Genomic DNA, 20,086 nt, shown 5'->3' on the forward strand with positions numbered 1-20,086 from the left:
GATATCTTAACCATGTAAAACATTACTGCATTAATTTTCTCTTAGAAAATAAATGGAGACTTTTCTTCAATAAGAATACAGGTTTTAGAAGAGTGTAAGGTTAATACCACTACTACTTCAGACTTCCATATTCCAACATGCATTTAGAATCAGGCAAAATTATTCTCTATAGAAGGACAGGCTACATCAAGTACTGTTGTACCCCACTGCATGCATGGAAATCTTTTTCCTAGGAGAATAAAGATGTATGTGTTTATGTAGTTATTGCTTTAAATACTATTATGTGTGTAATCTATACCCTGCCTAAAATTGCAGATAGGCGGGTAATACATTTTTTAAATAAATAAATGTAACTGGGGAAAACCAGGACTGGATCAGGTTGTCCCCTAAATGATCACCCTACAAGAAAAACAGGATATAGTTGAAACATGGCAACAGTATTACCAGCATGAAAATTAATGACCAGGGTCAACTGACAGTTCTGGGTACTGTGCACATATTTCTTTCTTTATTTAAAAAAAATTATATTCCACCTATCTACAATTCTAGGTGGATTATAATATACATACAAATTTAGGGATAGATTTTAAAAGGTTGCGTGCGGGGGTACATGCGTGCGTGCTACCCGGCCCGCGCACATGTACACCCAATTTTATAACTTGCGCGCGCAAGTTATAAAATCCGGGGTTGGCGCGCACAACTGTGCACCTTGCACGCCCCAAGCCGCGCAGCCTTCCCCCATTCCCTCCTAGACCGTTCCAAAATCGGAGCAGCCTGTGAGGGAACTTCCCTTTCCCCTAACCTGACCTTCCCACCCCTTCCCCTAACCTTTCACCCCCCTAGCCCTACTCTAACCTTCCCCAAAAATTTTTTGTACCTTTTGTGCATGCCTTGGGGCAGGCGCAATTTGTGTGCGCCGGCCGCTTGCCAGCATGCGATCTCTGACACAAAGGCAAATGGCCGCTATGCCAGAAGCCGCTGACCCCGCCCCCGCCCCCTCCCTTTTTGCAAGTCCTGGGGCTATATACGCGCCGCCGGACCTTTTGAAAATAGGCCCGGCGCGCGTAACCCTTTGGAAATCTGGCCCTTAATACATAAATTCAGTAAATCTAAAAACTTAAAAGCATATAAGCATGAAACAAATGAAAGAGACAGATACCACTAAAATCTAAACAAATAAGCCTCTAAATGTAATTGCTCATCTCACTCTGCACACTCTGGACCTTACTGGAGTAGATAAAATAAGTTACTGATCAAAAGCACAACTAAATAAATGAACTTTCAGCAATTTCCTGAATTGCAATAAGGATGCCTTGGCTTTTAATGACACTGCATCCAGAGAGTAGACCCTGTCACATAAAATACAAGCTTTCTTGACTCTGTTAGCTTCACCAATCATATAAAAGGTACAGATGATTATCCATTTAAATGTATTTCTTACAATAAAGTATCTTCGGTAAGCCCAACCATGATATAAAATTTGAAAAACATCATGACTGCCTCAGATTTTGACAATTTCCTTACACTAATACTAGAAGGCGTTATTCTTTAGTTCAGTGTTCCAAAATTTAAAGCCCAAGGTACACCTACATTAACAAAAATGTTGTGTGGCACTTCAACTTCCAAGGGGGCAGGCAATGTGGACAAGGAAAGGACCTACATCTTCAAAAGAAGAGCTAGGGAAGTATCTCTTCTGAAATTTAAAATAAAGGAAGAGAGGGGGCAGAGACACACAATCCAGTCACAATGGACTAGCTCCCTCTTGTGAAGTTCCAACAGGCAGGCTCATCTTCTGCCTGTAGGGATCTCTGTGGCCTTCGGGGGTAGGTCAGTCCCTCCAGTTCCTTGGCCCACATTTCCTGCTGGCTGCCATCTTATTTCCTGTCTGGACAGAATTTCAAGGCTTCCAGTCATAAGGTTGCTAGAGTTTAGTTCTCCTTCTCCAGCCCTCTCGGAATCCTGCTTCCAGACTATCTCGCTGTGCCGGCTCCAGCATACCCCTCGTCTCCAGATCTGATTTGTCTCATCTGGTGCTCCTGTTTCCAATGTACACCTGTGCTTCATACTGCATTCCTGCTTAGTCCTGGTTTATGGCCTACTATCTAAGTCCTGCTGGCCAGCAGCACTCAAAAGGAAAGTGGCCATTGCAGGCAGAAGGCACCCTGCCTGTACCAGTCACTCCAGCCTTATGTCACACCTCTGGCACTGTACGCTGTCACATCAAGCTCTGGCTAATGGACTTCGCCAAGCTGGCTGCAGCTGAATCTGCCCATAAATACCTGGGTAACATTAACACTTGGCAAAACTGGAAAAAATGGGTGAATTCACTTGCCCTAATCCTCTAACCCAGGGCCTTAGAGGTGCAGCCCACAAGTGGTGGCTGTGACTGCTTCCACACTCCCGCGGTTTTTAAACAACCACATAGGGAGCTCCGGGTACAGATTACTCTGCATTTTTTTCTGGGGATTTAAAATCCTATAGGGGATTTCTGAATCAATGTTCAACTGTTTTCAGTATCCAGGCTTCTTGCTTTCCTGATCACGAGTCCGACGTAGCTTATATTATTTCCCTGTTAACAGGGGAAGCCCTGGCTTGGACCTCTCCAATCTGGGAGAGACAAGATCCCCCGACTTATTATTTCTTCTTTTATGCGTGTTTGATAACAGGCCACTTAATGTCTGCTTCCACCTCTCTTTTGCAGTTTAAAACAGGGGGCTATACAGTGGAACAATATGCCATTGAAATCTATACAATTTCAACAGAGACTAGCTGGAACGATATGGTTTGGCTGGCAGCCTCTGGGAAGAGCCTGGTGGAGTGGATTAAAGATGAACTGGCTTGCAAGGAGTTAACTTCCAATCTAGATGTGTTGTAACAAAAAATGACTCCTTTTGCTGAGAATGTATATAGAGTAGGCCATAAGGATTCAGAGTTTCCACCCAGAGACAGACTAGTTTGAAGGCCACAGGCCAACCTCTGAGTGAACTCCTATTTACTGTCTTGCACAGTGAAATGTTTATGAACAAGCAAGAGTCTGTTTATTTAGTTATTCCACTAAGTCTATGATGAGAAAGCAGTTGTTATTAACTTATACTAAAGCCTGAGAGAAAAGTGAATGCTTCACCGCTGTGCCTGAAATTTGATAAGAAATCAGAGGAAGGGAACACCGCTGCTTCCACAAGCATTTGTAGGGTATAAGGAGAGACAGTGAGAGAGAGAGAGAGGAAGGGGAAAGCGCGCTGGACGTGATGGTACAGGCCGATCCTTTGGAAACATGTAAGCTTTGTATATCTATGTTGCAACTGTTATCTATCATTATTTCTTCTGTGTAATCTGATTTTATTTTGTTCTATCCTCTTATTGCTCAAATAAACTCACTTTCCTAAATACCTGGAACCGTGATGTACTGAATCAAAGTTTGTGTATAGCTCTGTGTGTTGGGAATTAGCTCCTGGGTCCAAGGCCCCAGGTATAATCCCAGTAATTGTGTGTGTTTATATGGGATAAGCCCCTCAGATATCCCCCAGTGTAGTCCTCAGTGAGATTAGCTCCCCCAGGTCAGAGCCCCTGGGCAGAATACCAGTGTGCATGGTCTGAACCCGTAACAAGATGCCATGATTTCTCTCTACCTACATACTAACTTCCACCTTTGAGAATGCCAATTGAATGCTAACCTCCTTTCTCAAGCCTGGTGCTTCTCTGTGTCTTGGTTGGACCCTGTTATAAGAACCGAAAATAACATATATTGGGCCACACTGGGGTTCAGTTATCTCAAACCGAAAAGGACCAAAGGAGGTTGGGATTGTGCCTCTATTGGGCAGGCAGGGAGACATGGCCAAGAATTACCCCCACACCCAGTTCTAGTTGAAGTCCATGACCCATGATAGAGAAGATGTTTCTTTAGGCCTTACTGCCCTTCCAATACTTCATGTAGTGCAGTACTTATCCTTTTCAGTTTCCATGCCTTGGGCTTCGAGACTGTGGCAGCATATGCCCTTATTGACTCCAGGGTGTCTGGGAATTTCATCAGTCATGATTTTGTTCATCAATACAGGATACCCTTAAGACCAAATTATGTACCCATCCCTGTAATAGCCATTAAATGGCAGATCAAAGGGTCACCATTGATGAAGTTAAGAGTGGGCACATGACATTCTGAGATTCTCATTTTGGGTTCCTGAATCACCATATGCAGACTTTCTAAGTTTGTAATGGCTCTAGATGCACAACCCACCTATTGATTGGCAATCAAAGCAAATTGTTTCTTGGTCCTCATCACATTCTTCATCTTGTATTCTAGACCCAAGAAGGCCTTGAGGCTTCTATGATAGAAGTATCCCCGGACTTCCCAGCACACTACCACGCTTTTGCAAATGTCTTTAGTAAAAAAACAAAACAAGCCAAGACCCTTCTTAGGCACCGGGAGTACAACTGTGCCATTGAATTACACCCAGGAAACATGCTATCGCATAGTCTGATGTATCCATTTTCAGGTCTTGAAACCAAAGACATGGACAAGTACATACAGTAAAACCTAGCTTGTGGCTTTATCTGCCCTTCAAAGTCCTCTGTGGGAGCAGGATTCTTATTCGTAAGGACCAGCAGTTCTCAACCGGTGTGTCGCCAAGCACACGCAGGTGTATCGCCACACTTCCCGGTCCCCTGCTGGCCCAGCTGCTCCCCCCTGCCCCAGCAAAATAGGAAATTATCTTCCGCTCAGGCTTAAAATGCTAATAGCCCAGGTGGAATGCAGCAGGAGAGCTGGAGTCAGCGGCATCGCATGGTTTCTTCTTCCTGCCACCTGTGGCCCAGATGAGGAAATGGAGTGCAGCAGCCATGCGCGCAGGAAGAAGAGACCATGCTAGTGGGTGCAGCATCGGCCCGAGGAAGAAAGGTGCGGCATGGAGCAAAAGAGGAGCAACATCAGCCCCTGCAACCGATGGGGCTCCTTTGGCGAGGCCTGGAAGTGGAGAAGGCTGCTGCTGCCACTAGTTCGGTGGGAAGAAAGAGTGAGCATGTATATGTGTTTGAGATCGTGTGCATGTTTGTGTGCGTGTGTGAGACAGCATGTATGTAACTGAAAGGTTGAGAGGCTGTGTGCGATTTAAAACCTGTTTGTGTGAAAGAGTATGTGTGTGTGATTGAGATCCTTTGTGTGTGAGAGATAGCATGAATGTAAGCGTATGACAGAGAACCTGTATATGTCAGTGAGAAAGATCATGTGTATGCATGATTAACAGCCTGTGTGTATAAGACAGCATGTGTGCTGTGGGTGACTGAGAGCCGATGTAGGTGAGAGAATATGTGAGTGTATTTGATTGAGAACCTGTGTGTAAGTGAAAGAAAGAGAGAGAGCATGTATGTAAGTGTGTGAATGAGAGTCTATGTGTTTTATTTTGTCATAAACTTAACAAAAGCTGCACGTTAGCAATACTAAATAATTGCATACTTCCATATAATGAGAACCATAGTCACATATACTTATAACAGAAACAGCAGAGTTTCACTCCTCACCTTGTCCCCTCTCTCCCCTCCCTTCTACCCAGGCCTGTCCCCCTCATATATATCTCAAATTCCATACACAGAAACAGAACAGTTTTAAACCTCTTGTCAAGAGAAATAATTGAGAATCTGACTTCTAGCTTTATGTGGTAAATGAGAAATATAAGAAAGCCAAACTTCCAATATCGATTTCTTTCTCCTAGGGTGTGAAGATGGACAAGACATCTATTCCATTACCAGGAAATGATGGATTTTATTTTTCCAAAAATTAAAGTTTGGAACATTCGACTGTCTCCAGAAATGTAGTATAGCTACTTTTGCCAGCAATAAAACTTTCTGTATCTATATCCCCTTCTATAAAGCACAATAGGAGTCTGATCTAATATCTCCAAACAAAGCAGCCAAAGCATGAAACACCAACAATGGAGATGTAATATCTTCCATATATGTATATACTTTTTTCCAAAAAACCTGTATTCTAGGACACAACCAAAAGGAATCATGCTTTGTGAAATAAAAGCATGATTCAAAAAATTAAATTGTGTTTCTCTCATTTGTATATTAGTAAGTTTTAATATGTGAGCAAAACATGCCAGGAGCACTTTCATGGGGAGATGTATATGTAAGTCCTCCTCCCATTTGTTCCACAAAAAAATCAAAATCCCAATCAGGTTTAGTGTGCTCCAACAACCGATAAAGGGATGACAATGTCTCCCAAGGTCCTCCATATCAAATCATTCTTGTAAACGAAGTTAGTTTTCACTGTTAAGTTCAAGGGAAGCAGAGATGTCACATAGTCGCGGGTCTGAAGATAAGAAAAAGTCTTTCTTTGACAAATCAAAAGATTTCCGTAAGTTGGCAAAATTTAGGATATCCCCCTGATCATCCAGCAATTGACCCATAATCTGTAATCCTTGGGCCCTCCATTCCACAAAACTACTCCTATTCATGCCCGGTGCAAATTTACTGTTGCCTACAAGGGTAGAAAAGGTGATTTAACACGTCTTAAGTGTAGTTTGCAAAGGAGCCACCTCCAAGACTTGTGCAAAAGCTCAATCAAACAATGCTTCAGAGTGGTGGGCAACTGACTGTTAGATGCAATATGAATTGCTGAGAAAAGGGGAAAATCAATCCAAATTCAAACTCCACTGCAGTATAATGAGCAGTTCCCTGAAGCCAATCACCCACATGTCATAAATTTGCTGCCATATTATATAATTTGAGATTAGGAAATCCCAACCCCCCTTTCCCCCATGGTATAAGATGTTTAAGCGCTATATGGGATTTCTTCCCTTTCCCTTCAAGATCTCATGTCCCTCAAGAACAATATCAACAAATGTCTCGTCAAATAAAGAGGATTAATCCAAAAACAAACATTTGGGGAGAAATACCATCTTAAATATATTCTGCCAATGAGAGATATGTTATAGAGGGGTCCTAGCTGCTAAAATATGTTTAGTGATATCTAGTAACTTTTGTATACTAACCTCAAAGCAAATTCAAATCATTTGGCAAAAAAAATCCCCAAGTAAAGTATCTTATCTTACTTAGTATCTCCCCATTTCAAAGGAAATTCCCCCTGCCACCTTTGCACTGGCCAAACCCCCACTGGTAAAGCTTCAGACTTATTGAGATTCAACTTAAATCTCGCTAGTGGCCCATAAACTCTAAATACTTGTAGTAATGCTTCCAATGAGATTTCTGGGTCCAATACACAGAGTAACAAGTCATCTACAAAAGCAGATAGTTTAAATTTTTTTAATATATTGCGTCACCTTTTTTATATTTTGATTACTCGCTATGTTGTGCAGCTAAAATTAACAACAGAGAAGACAATGGCCATCCTTGTCGAATACATCTACCAAGAATAAATTCAGGGGACAATTCTCCATTAACCAAAATACTGACCCTTGGATTTTTGTACAACAAAACATAAACACATAAAAAAAATCCTTCCAACCCATGAATTTTTTAAGATTAAAACAAAAATATCCAATTCATCCTGTCAAATTCCTTTTCGGCATCAAAACTAATCAACAGGAATTTCAAATTGTTCCGAGATACATGATCCATCATAGCCAATATTTTCCGAACATTCATTACTGGAGTTCTCCCCTTCACAAAGCCAACCTGTTCAGTTCCCACCAAGTCCTTAAAAAAATGGTGGCACTCTATCAGCCATTATCTTTGTCAAAAGTTTCATATCATAATTCAACAATGAAACTTACTGATAAGCTCCAGGTACTTTAGAATCTCATCCAGGTTTAGGCAAAAACTACAATGGTAGCTTGATTTGACCCATAAGGTGTTTCCTCAACCTTCAATAATGTTTCAAAGACTGACAACAAGGAACCACTTCATCTAATAGCAATTTATAAAATTCACAAGGCAGCCCATCTGGCCCTGAAGATTTAAAAAGGTTTAGATTTTCCAGTTAGAAATTGTTTTCTAACTGGAAATTTTCCAGTTAGAAATTTCCAGTTAGAAATTGATTTTCCAGTTAGAAATTGTTAATCTATCCCTTTTTTTCTAACAGCCGTGTTCCACATTCCCTGCTGTAATGTAATTTTTCGCTTTCAGTGTTAACTGGTTTACCCCCTAGTTTATTGTAAACCGGTACGATAAGACCTGGTCTTGAGCATCAGTATATTAAAAGAATTTACATAAATAAAATAAATAGATTATTTAATTACCTCCCAGATTTCTCTGGCGCTGATGGGGAATTCAAAATCTCCAATTGATCAGTCATCAGCTTAGGCAGAGAAGAGGAATGTAAATATTCCCTCATTGCCAAAATATTCCCTTTGCTGCTGTATATAAATCTTTCTATTACTGATAGAAAATCTAGCGTATCTTCAGAGTTCAATGCATCAAACTCCCATTTCCACCTCGTATAGTAGTGATATATGTTTTACCCACCCTATGTTCAATTAAATTAGCCATCATTCGACCAGGTCTGTTGCCATAAAGAAAAAAATTGTGTTTATAATAAAGCATACTCTTTTTGTTCACTGATGATTAGAGTATTCAGTTTAACTTGTGTTGTTAGATATTGCGTCTTTGTATATGAAGTGGGATTATAGTGAAATATATTTTTATCTTCTAATTTCAAAGTTTCTCTAGCTAGCATACACTTCTCCTGTGAGCTGTGTAAGCCATATCCCCCCCCTTAGCTGTTTCCAAAAATATCCCCCTTTGCTGTATCCCAAAATAAAAGTGGTTCCAAATGATGTTGATCAATAAAGGTGCTAAAAGCCACCCAGTTTTCTTTTAAATATTCCCCAAATTTTTTATCTTTGTATAGGAAGAGAGAAAATCTCCAAGTGTAAGATTAGTTATATGGTACCAAGCCTTCTAATTCCAATCATACCAAGGTATGATCGGAAATCTCCACAGGCCCAATTTCTGATTTAGACACCTGTGAACAATTTACATCTATTAATACAAGGTAATCTATTCTAGAATGAGTATCATGTGCTCTGGAAATATGCATAAAGGGGCGGATTTTCAGAGCCCTGCTCGCCTAAATCCGCCCAAAACCGGGCGGATTTAGGCGAGCAGGGCCCTGCGCGCCGGTGAGCCTATTTTACATAGGCTCACCGGCGCGCGCAGACCCCGGGACTCGCGTAAGTCCCGGGGTTCTCTGAGGGGGGCGTGTCGGGGGCGTGTCGGGGGGGCGGGCCCGAACCGCGCGGCGTTTAGGGGGCGTGCCGGGAGCGTTTCGGGGGCGGACCCGGAGGCGTGGTTATGGCCCGGGGGCGTGGCCGCGACTTCCGGACCCGCCCCCAGGTCGCGTCCCGGGAGGCGTAAATCCCCCGACAAAGGTAAGGGGGGGGCTTAGACAGGGCTGGGTGGGTGGGTTAGGTAGGGGAAGGGAGGGGAAGGTGAGGGGAGGGCAAAAGGAAGTTCCCTCCAAGGCCGCTCCGATTTCGGAGCGGCCTTGGAGGGAACGGGGGTAGGCTGCGCGGCTCGGCGCGCGCCGGCTATACAGAATTGATAGCCTTGCGCGCGCCGATCCAGGATTTTAGTGGATACGCGCGGCTCCGCGCATATCTACTAAAATCCAGCGTACTTTTGCTTGCGCCTGATGCACCAGCAAAAGTAGGCCTATTCGCATAGTTTGAAAATCTACCCCAAAGACTTTTTCCCCAGGATGTAGACATCTCCAAACATCAACTAAAATTTAGAGAATCACAAAGATATGGAATGCCCCTATCCTGTGATACAAACGCTTTTGGATTAGCAGATACAAGAGGTATCTTGAGAAAACTGGGCAAAGAAATGAATTAGGCTCACAAAAAATACATGCTTGTAGGTATTTGGGGCATACATGGAACCCATTATTTGGTTTCAAACAAAAGACTTTCCATTATAAGAACCCACCCTCAGGGTCTTGAATTACTTTCTGCATCTGAAAAGAAAGTGAGTGAGTGATTAATCAAAATAGCAACACCTGCTCTATGGGGTAGATTTTTAAAAAATACATGCGCGTGCGCACATGGACACACGATTTTATAACATGCACATGCCAGTGCGCGTATGTTATAAAATTGCGGGCGGCGCGAGCAAGGGGGGGGCAGAATAAAGCAAAAATTGCTTTATTCCCCTACCCTAACCTCCTTTCCCCTTCCCCTCTCGTACCGCCCCTATCCCTATCCTAAGTACCCCCAATTTTTTTTAACTTACCTTTTGCTCCTCCAAAGTAACAGTAGTAGGGTGCGCACGCTGGCATCCTGCCAGCTCGAGATCCCCCAGCACAGCAGCAAATGGCCGCAGTACTGGCACCTCCAGCCCCGCCCCACCCATCCCCCTTTGCCAAGGCCTGGCTCTTGTGCGTGTAACGGGGTTATGTGTGCGACACGCACAAGGTCCGGCCCGTTTTTTGCGTGTACGGGCAATTAAAAATCGGGCCAAGGAACACCTGCTCTATGTTTTCCTGTTGAAGAAAAGAACACTTTTCTTACCTAATGTTGCCGCAACTTGGCATGTTCCTTGTCCATCAATCTAGTCTCTTGGAGAAAAGCAATATGTCTTTAATCACTTCTTTGTATTGCTTAACAAGTGAGCCTATACCATATACATTCCAGGTCAATATTTTAGTTTAGCGCATTATTTGAGGATGAAAAAACTGGCATTATGAGTAGACATATCCAACCCAGCAACTTGAGATAGAAAATTACCTGGATGGAAATTCCTCACCTTTAGGACTCATATACTTCCCACCAACCACCAACTCCAGCATTTCATCTTATGGACACAGCAGAGTTTCAGGCCTGTCCCTCCTCCTTTCACCCCTCCCCCTCCCCTCCTCACAGTGAAGTCCTTATCCATTAAGATTTGCCCAGCCAGACTTACAGCACTGCTTGTGCTATTTACTAAGGCACTTACCCCATCCTGAATCCCAGATTCACTGACCCAAACCCTCCAAAAAAATCCTCCCAATCCCTTCCATCATCTCCCCTCAGCACGCCCACAACCTTCAGTAACCTTTTCTGTGGAGACACAGAGAGCTTGGGGTATGATAACATGTGCAAGGGTGCCAACCCTCAGTATAACCCATTTTCTGACTATAAATTTCAAGTAAAATATGAAACCATATAACATATTATGAAGTCAGTTAAATCTCTATTGCATTCTTTAATGTTTAACTTGATACCAAACTGAAAGACACTAGTTCAAGTTAAACTAAAACTCCAGGGGAGACTCTCCACTCAGGATTGCAGGCCATTTATTGGAATACCAAATATCATCAAAAGCCTTGCAAGTTGTCCATGATGCTCAATGATTATACCATCATTCTGTTAAATAATTGCAGTTTACTCTTGCACCTGCAATTATCACATTGTTGGATACTCAGTTGGATACTCTTTTTCATGGCTGACAGACTGTTAGCAATTTTGGCCTAGGTTGGCGGATCCTTTAAATTACAAGAACTTCAAAATTACGCACTCATTTGAGCTCATCCTATGACTTGCGAGCCCAGCTGCCTCAGAGCTAGCTGTTGCCGTGTTTTTGCCGCATCGTCCTTTCACGGTAAAGAGGCACTGCCCTTGCAGTTGTATTGTCCAGGCCTGCCAGCACCCGTTTAATATTTCAATGAAATTCCAAACGTCAGGTATTAGAAAAACAACATTGTCGGTTCATGCCCTCTGCAGTCAACAACATGCTCCCGCTGAAGGCCATATCTAAGCCCTTATCTGCTACACATTACTGATTTCAGGTGCATGTTGCCTAGTGGTCCCGATGCTTAAATTGTAAACAGCTTTCGTGGATGCAAAAAAAAAAAATAAAATGTTCAGTCAAGCTGTATTAAGTTCCAACATTCTAACAAATATACGAATCAAGAGATGAACCAAGTACTTACAAGCTTTCGGTGGTGTATGAAATATTTTGTGCCATTTGACTGTTAGGTCATTGCAACAACTTTATTCAGCACTTTCAACAACCGCAGGCATTTAGCATTTACATGCTACAGCAGATAGTAAATAAACTTCTTAGCCACCTCTGTCTTGTCAAATAAATGAGATGATCCTGCATACCAAATGTGAAGGCACACTAGGTACTGCAAAGTAAATTTAATTTTCTTTTGCACCAGTGAAGAGCACAGAGGGTTGAACTTGTGTTGAGCAGGAACTATTACAGAGTAATCCTGAAATATGTGAACCCGCATTTCTTGATATTGTATATTCCAACATTTACAGCAGGCTTGCATAATTTGTTGCTTATGGGCAAAATAGAGAATTTTGGCAATCATGTTGCAGGGTTGATTATCACATTCCCGCTTGTTGCCAGGCCGATGCGCCCTTTCTATTTTTAAGAAGCCGGTAAGTTCTTCCAAATTTAGCACCTCTGGCAGCTACTTCTCTAGAAAAAATGGCAGATCACATTGTTCTCTAGATTCCAGCAGCCCTAATAATCTAATATTGCTCTTGTGAGACCTGTTTTCAAGGTCTTCTATCTTTTCTTCTTGTAGCGACACTATTTTTTCAAATGCAGCAGCTTACTAAGTTGAGCCACAGAATCATCTTCTAAAATGGATATTCTTCCTTCTACATTATCCATTTGTGGCCCAAACTCCGATAATGTAGTTTTAAGACCCACAATTTTCTCAGAGATAGAACTACTTATGTTCCAGAGCAGTGAGTATAGCTGCGGTCAGTACAGCAATGGTCTCATTATCCAGTGTAGGCCTGCATGATTTCTCCTGCTCAGCAGCCATTTTGTCAGCTACCATAATGCAGTTTTTCCTTCTCTTTTTTTACCCCTTTTCAAGGGCATTGTACTCTGCTATTTATGCATATATTTGTCGATCAACATAAGCTGCTCTCTCCACTGTAAAAATCAGAAGTCTTTAATACAGGATGGTTCATTTATCTTTTGATTCCCAGCGGATGGCAGCCAGAGCCTTAAGACTCACGTCTGATCAGGCTCACATCATGTGACTCCCACCAAATTTTTTAAAATAAGTTATTTGTATTTTCTAACCTTTCAAATATTAAGTCCCTGAAACAAAAAACAAATTACACAACATAAACAAATATCTATGGAAATACTTGCCCCACTAATACTACAACACCATTGGAAAGCTGTGCTTTTCCCTCGTTTTCTAGCAGTATGGGGCACTCATTAGTAACAGTATAAAAAATATCACCAATTAAAAGTTATTTACAGAATTATACTTATGGTAAGCCTTCAGTCCTGTTTGAAAGATTAAAGCTGCAAATGTCTGCAAAATGCTATGCTAAATTATTTTCAATGCCAAAAATATAATTAAATTCTTTGAATGAAGTATCTAAGCAAATTAAAGTATCTATTCAACATCGCTGAATGTGTGCAAGTTTACAAATCAACTTTACTGATATGATTTGAATGGTATCAAACAGTAAATAGAAACAGAACATTGAAAAAAGTACTGCAAAACATAAGGATCAATTCACCAATTTCGCAGCTTGAATGGAGGTTGAGCTGAATAGCTATTTGGGTCGGATGAATCTTTTATATGTTATTCCAAAGTGAAAAGTGGCTCCTGCAAATAGAGGTGAACTGTCTATGAGTATCTAAGATTTTAGGCAGGCACCCATCCTTGGGCTGGAAGGGTTATCGCCATCATTTAAATCTGCAAGAGACTAATTCTTTTTTGGACTCTGATGACGGCAGTAACATCAGTAATAAGACAGAGAAAGATTACAGAACATGCTTGAGGAGTGATGTAAGCATGATCCAAGAGCAAGAAGTCAAAAAGCAAGCCCACACGTCAATCAACTTGCATCATTTAATTTCCTATCAAGTAATTATTCCATCTAGCTCTATAGGATATAATGGGTGGGGGGGGCAACAGCATCAGGATATATAGAAATTACCTACTATGGTTAAAAAATACCAACCATACATCCAATATTCAACTCCTGCATTGCTTTCATTTTTTTGTATTTGATATTCAGTTTGTCATTTATATAACACCTTAAACTAGAGAGCTGTACTACAGAATTATATACAGGGACAAAGTTCTTACAATTTAAGGAGTACCCAAGCAAACAGAAGACCAAATGATTTGCCTAAGGTCACAAAGAAGCAGGACTAACATGCAGCTTACAATAGTACTGAACACATTAACATAAGACAGCAAGACCAAGGGGTAATAGTAATTGAGCTTCAGCTGCCCCAACAAGGGATTTGTCTCCACCATTTCTGCCCTGCAGAAGGCCATATAAGCCCAACCCCAGCAATCATGCCATTATTTAGGTTGTTACGTTTATATGCTACTTCTATCAGAACCAAGGACCTTGCCCAGCACAACCAACATCCAATTGGAAAAATGGAATGAAGCCTTCCTAATACCTGTGATTCAGTGCAATAAATAAAATGTTTCTTAGACATAAGAACATAAGAACATAAGAAATTGCCATGCTGGGACAGACCAAGGGTCCATCAAGCCCAGCATCCTGTTTCCAACAGAGGCCAAAAACAGTCAGAAATGTAGTAAAGCATGGCATGTACAAACAGAACTGTACTCTTCCCCACCTTCTGGCTCCCATCATTTTCCATGACAGGAAAAGAAAATTATCTGAACCAGTTTTCTCCTTTAGAACATAATAGGAGCTACATAGTGCTGCGTTTCCCAGCTGCAGCAGGCCCGCGACTGGTTCTACTCACCCCCAACGCACGGGTTCTGGACCTTCCTTGTTGGCAGCCGCCCACCCGCTCACACTCCTGCTTCGCTCCCAGGTTCCTCTGGCAGCTCCGCGGCCTTCCCCGGTCCCAGTCGGGACTCCCAACGTGCGTCAAGGGGAGACGCCGCCATCTCCTAATTTCTGTCTGTTTGCCTTAGGCGCCCGCACACCTTTCCTGACTTTAAAGGGGCCGCCGTGGGAAACCTTCCCGCAGCCCTGGATGATGACGTCCCCAGGCCTTCCTTTTTAAGGCAGGCTCCACCATTTGGTCTTTGCCTTGGTAACAGGTCGCCACGCTTCCTGTCCTATGCTTAGTTGCTCATTGTGTTCCTGTTCCTGACATAGTTCCAGTCTTCGTGTTCCTGTTCCAGTCCTTGCGTACCAGTTCTAGCTCCCTGACTCCTGAATACCCGTTGGACGGATTCCTTGGCTTTGACCCTCACTTGTTCCTGACTACGTTCTAGACGGATTCCTTGGTTCTGACCCTTGCTTGTTCCTTACCACATTCTGACAGATTCCTTGGCTCTGACCCTTGCTCAACTTTTGACCTTGTCTCCAGCCATTTGCCCTGATTTCAGCTTGACCCTGACCTTGTCTCCAGCCGCCTGCCCTGACTCCAGCCCTGAACCTGACCTTGTCTCCAGCTGCCTGCCCTGACTTCAACTCGAACCCCACTCCTCTTCCAGATGACTACTTTGGACTTGGCCTTTCTTAGGCTTCTGCCTTTTACAAGCCCGGACTTAACGTGTTCCTGACTTCTAGCCTGCTTTAGTTTATCCAGGCTTCTGGAACTGGGCCGTCTAACTCAGCTCCATTGGACCCTGCGTCTCCGCTGCTTCCTGGCCCCTTACTTAGGATACTCTCCTCAGGATCAATCAGTCAAAGGCCCACCTAAGACCAGCCTGCCCCTGCACCCAAGGGCTCAACCTATGGGGAACGAGGGCTGGAACTGGCGAAGCTCCAGTTGGCCTCTGCTTCCCGTTCAGCTCCGCCTCCCGATGGTGGGGACCCATGGGGGCACCCCCACAGATAGCGCCAACTCCCCCTTGGTCTAAGGGTCCACCTCTGCAACACATGGCAAAAGGAGAGACCTAGTCAGACATACTCTAATATATTTGGGGTGGAGGCTTCCAAGAGGTGAATAAATCCTTAAGTGAGTGGGTGACTAAGTAGTTATGAGATGATTCAGGGAACAATTTTGCAGCAATGAGAGGCAAAGTTTTTTTTTGTGATGCAGATTTACATTGCATTAGGAATGATGCATTTTCTCTGACAACTTGGGAGTGTGTGGACCTTCCACACAGAAGGTACCAATGGGAAAAGTAAGCTCCTACAAGGACCAGCAGGTGGGGTGCTATCATGGCTATGAAGCCAGCAGGGAAGTTAGCAGTGGTGGACCATTTCAGTAAAACAGAGAGAGAGACGGAGACTGAATGGAGGCTGCCAAAAGGGAACAAGGATGCTGCTAGAGGTAATGAAGGAAGCAAGAGTGAAAAATGTGGAGAGTGAAGAGAAAATAATTGAGAGAAGAGGGATATAACCACAGGGGGAGGAGAGTTGGTAGTGGGAAAGGGAGAGGAAGAGGTGGGAGACAAAACAAAAAAGACAAAGTTGTGAGTTAGAAAATAAAAGGGAATCAAAATAGACAAAAAACAGAAAAGAAATCCACAAGACAAAGGTTAGAAAAAAATATTTAATCATTCTCTTGCATTTAAAATTGTACCTCTTGATGTATTGCTATAAAAATATCTTCTTGTGTAGTAGTGACAGCTATGCAAACATTTGCCATACAGTATTCCCTGGGTTGGTTCAAAGGTTGAGCAGAGGGTGTAATGGATTTTCTATGGTAGCTCCATCTCCTGCTCACCTTGGCCATCTTTATTCAAGCTGTGGTAAATATCTTTTTATGAGCCCTGCATAGACCCTTTATTATTAGATGCTAATCAGGAAAACCTGAATATCTATTGCTACTTGCCAAGTGGAGGCCCAAATTGAAAGGGGGGAGGGGTTAATCAACTGCAAAATATTTATCCTAGAAGAGTATGTAAAAAAACAAAAAAATGTTATATATTACAAAAATATGATCCATTTAACTAAATACTAAGGGCCTAATTTACTAAGTCGTCCCCGCGCTCCCCCCCCCCCCCCCCCCCAAGACAGAATGGGAAAAAACTCTTAGTAAATCAAGCCCTAAGAGAAAAAAAAGTTAAGTTAAAACTATCTTCCATTACAATTTCTCTAGTTCATTTTCTTAATGTTTTTTGACTCATTGGCACATGCACTATTATATGTTATTATATGTATTATATGTATTATATTGTATTATATGTTATTGTTCAATGTTCTTTGTAAAAAAACCCTGATCTGACTTCCCAGACCAGGGCTATCTTTTCGTTCCATGTAAACCGGACTGATTTGTATTGTATACAGGAATTCCGGTATATAAAAATTAAAAATAAATAAATGCACCGGATAAAGGAATATTTGGTCTACTTTGAAATACAGAAAATCTTTTTTCATTATTTAAATACACATCTGGAGATTTTACATGGGTGTAGCTTGCTTATAGGAAGCTAGATATTTCACTTAGATGCAGTTCCAACACTGCTCTCTACATTAATGGCAGGAGTGGAAGGGAAATAGAACCAAAAGGTTATAAAGGGCCAAGAGTAAAGAAGTATGAGAGAGAAAAAAAAAGTGTGAAAGCTTGCTGGGCAGACTGGATGGGCCGTTTGGTCTTCTTCTGCCGTCATTTCTATGTTTCTATTGTAAATAAAACATATAGCCTTCATTTTTTAGTGCACCACACAAAGTAAACAGAAGATGCTACCCCTAAAATATCCAATTAAAACCTTCAAAATATTAATAAATTAGAACACCAAAACTTACCTCTTGGATCTTTGAATAGGCCTGACCCTTCCTATTTGCAGCAACCGCAAGAACTTCACCATCAAAAACCAGCTGAACAAAAGCTCTCAAATTGGGCCAAAATGTTAACTGTGTGTTGCTTAAAGACGACATAATTTTCCAAGTGAAGTTCATAGCCTGTATGCATAAAGGTTCAGCCGAGTCTAGAAGCTGAGGAAGATGGCAATAAAGAAAAAAATTAGAGTTTTACTTAAATTCTCTTAAGCTCTCCATTTTGCTGTTTTAGTGTAATGTATAGTGCATCACTTAACAGTCACATCTTCTGGGTATTTGAATGAGCCCTTAAGTTACTTAGCCAGGGCATTATTTCATGACACTGCCCCCCGGAAAACTTTAGCTAAATGACGGTGACTTCCAAGGGCAAAACAACTTTGTTTTGAATTTTCATCACAGCTTCCGCCTTTCCAGTTCTGATACCAACAACCTCTTCCTGGACATTTACAAAACATTCTCTCATTATTCCAGCTGGCAGAGGAGTTGAAAAAGAAGCTTCCCAAAGCAAATCCTCCTGCAGGCAGTCTACCATGGGATAAATAAGACAACTGCACGTGACAGGAGTCCGTCAAAGAAATAAGAGATCGAGAGAAAGGTGAGGTGTCATGATACAAAAATAAAAGAGGCAGCAAAAGGCTGACAAATGCGCAAAGGAGGAGAGTACCCACTTATACATAGTTTATTAGTGATTTTAAATTTAAAAAAAACCCTTGGAGGACAATTCCCACAAAACATAATAAATTAACAAAACAAAAATATAAAATAGAGTGAAAACAGCACATTCATACACGACGATGGTGGACTTTACACATCTCCACAGAGGTAAGCTGTAATCGGCATGTGTAGTAAAAAACACTCAAACGCAAGATAAACTTTATTCTTCTATACTCAAAAATATACTTATTTATATCATCAATGTCCACAAATAGTATAAATCCAGTTATTAAATATAAAAAGTACATGGAAGTTGGTAAATCTAAAACATTAGTGTCCCTAACTGCTTAAATATAAGGCAATACCGAAAAACAGTCTGTCTACAGCAAAAGGCGTTTGTTTCGCCTACTGACTTTTTCGAGTATATAATGATACAAGAGCTCCAGAGAACACTACCACTGTTAGATATCATCTGTAAACCATCTCCTAAACAGCAAAATGCAGCAGGCTTTTACTATTAATTAATGCCTGAATCAGACTATTTGATTAACACACACCATTCCAATTCCTAACCTTTGGTTTGCAGGAAATATTACTTTACATAAATGCAAATATCTAACAGTTGAAGGTATTCACTAGTTCAGATTTATTCAATGTTAAGTGCAAGGAACCTCCAGTGTCCCATAAATTCCTCAGCTATAATCAACTGCTGCAGAATTTGCACCTTTCTTTATAATTGTGGGAAATTACCACCGCCTTACTCCAGCACTACCTAAGCTAAAGGTTGTTACTCCAGGTCATAGTGTCCCTTCCATCACTGTGTGGCACTCACTGCTGGCAAGCTGTCTCAGTGTAAACAGAGCAATAGGTAGGAAGCAACAGGCAGGAACAGGAAAAGGGGAGGAAGAGACAGAGAAAATGGTGAGGGAGTAGACAGTAGGAGGGGGTGAACAAACGGAGGGAGGGGGTTGAACAATCCTGAAGTGAGTGAGGTACACTGGTGCCAACTCAAGGAAGAAAAAGATGGCTACGCTGTTAAGTCTTGGTGCCATAAAGGCACTGCAAGCTCAGGAGACAGTGACGTCATTGTAAGCATGCCATGCCTTACCCATGCATTTTTCAGTGGACCAGGGAGAGGAGCTGCTTCTGCTATGGCAGGCCCAGGTGGAGAAATTGCTTACTAAAACAGCAACCCACCCTCAGGTTGGCACTGGTTGGCAGTGAGGCTGTCTGGTAAATACGCTTCATGTATGTACACACACCCCCCTATATATCTTATATATAGATAGACACACACACCTATATCTTATATATAGATACACACACACATCTATATATATTATATAGATACACACACACATCTATATATCTTATATATAGATATATATATATACACACACGCACACATATACACACCCATCTTGGGGGTGCCCAAGCAATTGCATGAATGGAAGGGGGCCCTGGTTCAAAACGTCTGCTCACCATGAGGAGAGAATGGAAGGAGAGAAATTGAGGGAAATTAGGATGATAACATGGGAGGGAGAACTGTGTTAAGGAAGACTGAAAAAGTGGAGGGATGGTAAGGATGTAAAATTGGAGGAAAGAATTCAATCAAGATATAGGGAGGGAAGATGACAGAGAAACTGTTGAAGGGAAGGAGAAAACAGATTGGGGGAACAGAAGCACCCGAGAGAAAAAGAGCCATTGGAAGAGTGAGAAACTGGCTGGAAAGGAGGAGAAAAAAAAAGCAGGGAAAATACTAAACATAGACAAAATAAAGAAATTAAAATAGAACAAAATAATTTATCAAAATGCACACAAACACTGAAAACTATTTT

At 41.9% G+C, this 20,086-nt stretch overlaps 1 protein-coding gene across 1 annotated transcript in view; it reads right to left on the bottom strand.

Annotated features, from left to right (window-relative positions):
• LOC115087120 (probable methyltransferase TARBP1) overlaps window positions 1-20,086 on the bottom strand; it is a 421,872-nt gene that overhangs the window by 94,241 nt on the left and 307,545 nt on the right. The window contains exon 17 of the mRNA XM_029593877.1: window positions 17,562-17,750. Within this exon, the coding sequence (XP_029449737.1) occupies window positions 17,562-17,750 (189 nt within the window). The remainder of the gene's footprint in view (window positions 1-17,561; window positions 17,751-20,086) is intronic.

The sequence above is a fragment of the Rhinatrema bivittatum genome, chromosome 3 (genome assembly GCF_901001135.1).
Source record: "Rhinatrema bivittatum chromosome 3, aRhiBiv1.1, whole genome shotgun sequence".
Classification (NCBI taxonomy): Eukaryota; Metazoa; Chordata; class Amphibia; order Gymnophiona; family Rhinatrematidae; genus Rhinatrema; species Rhinatrema bivittatum.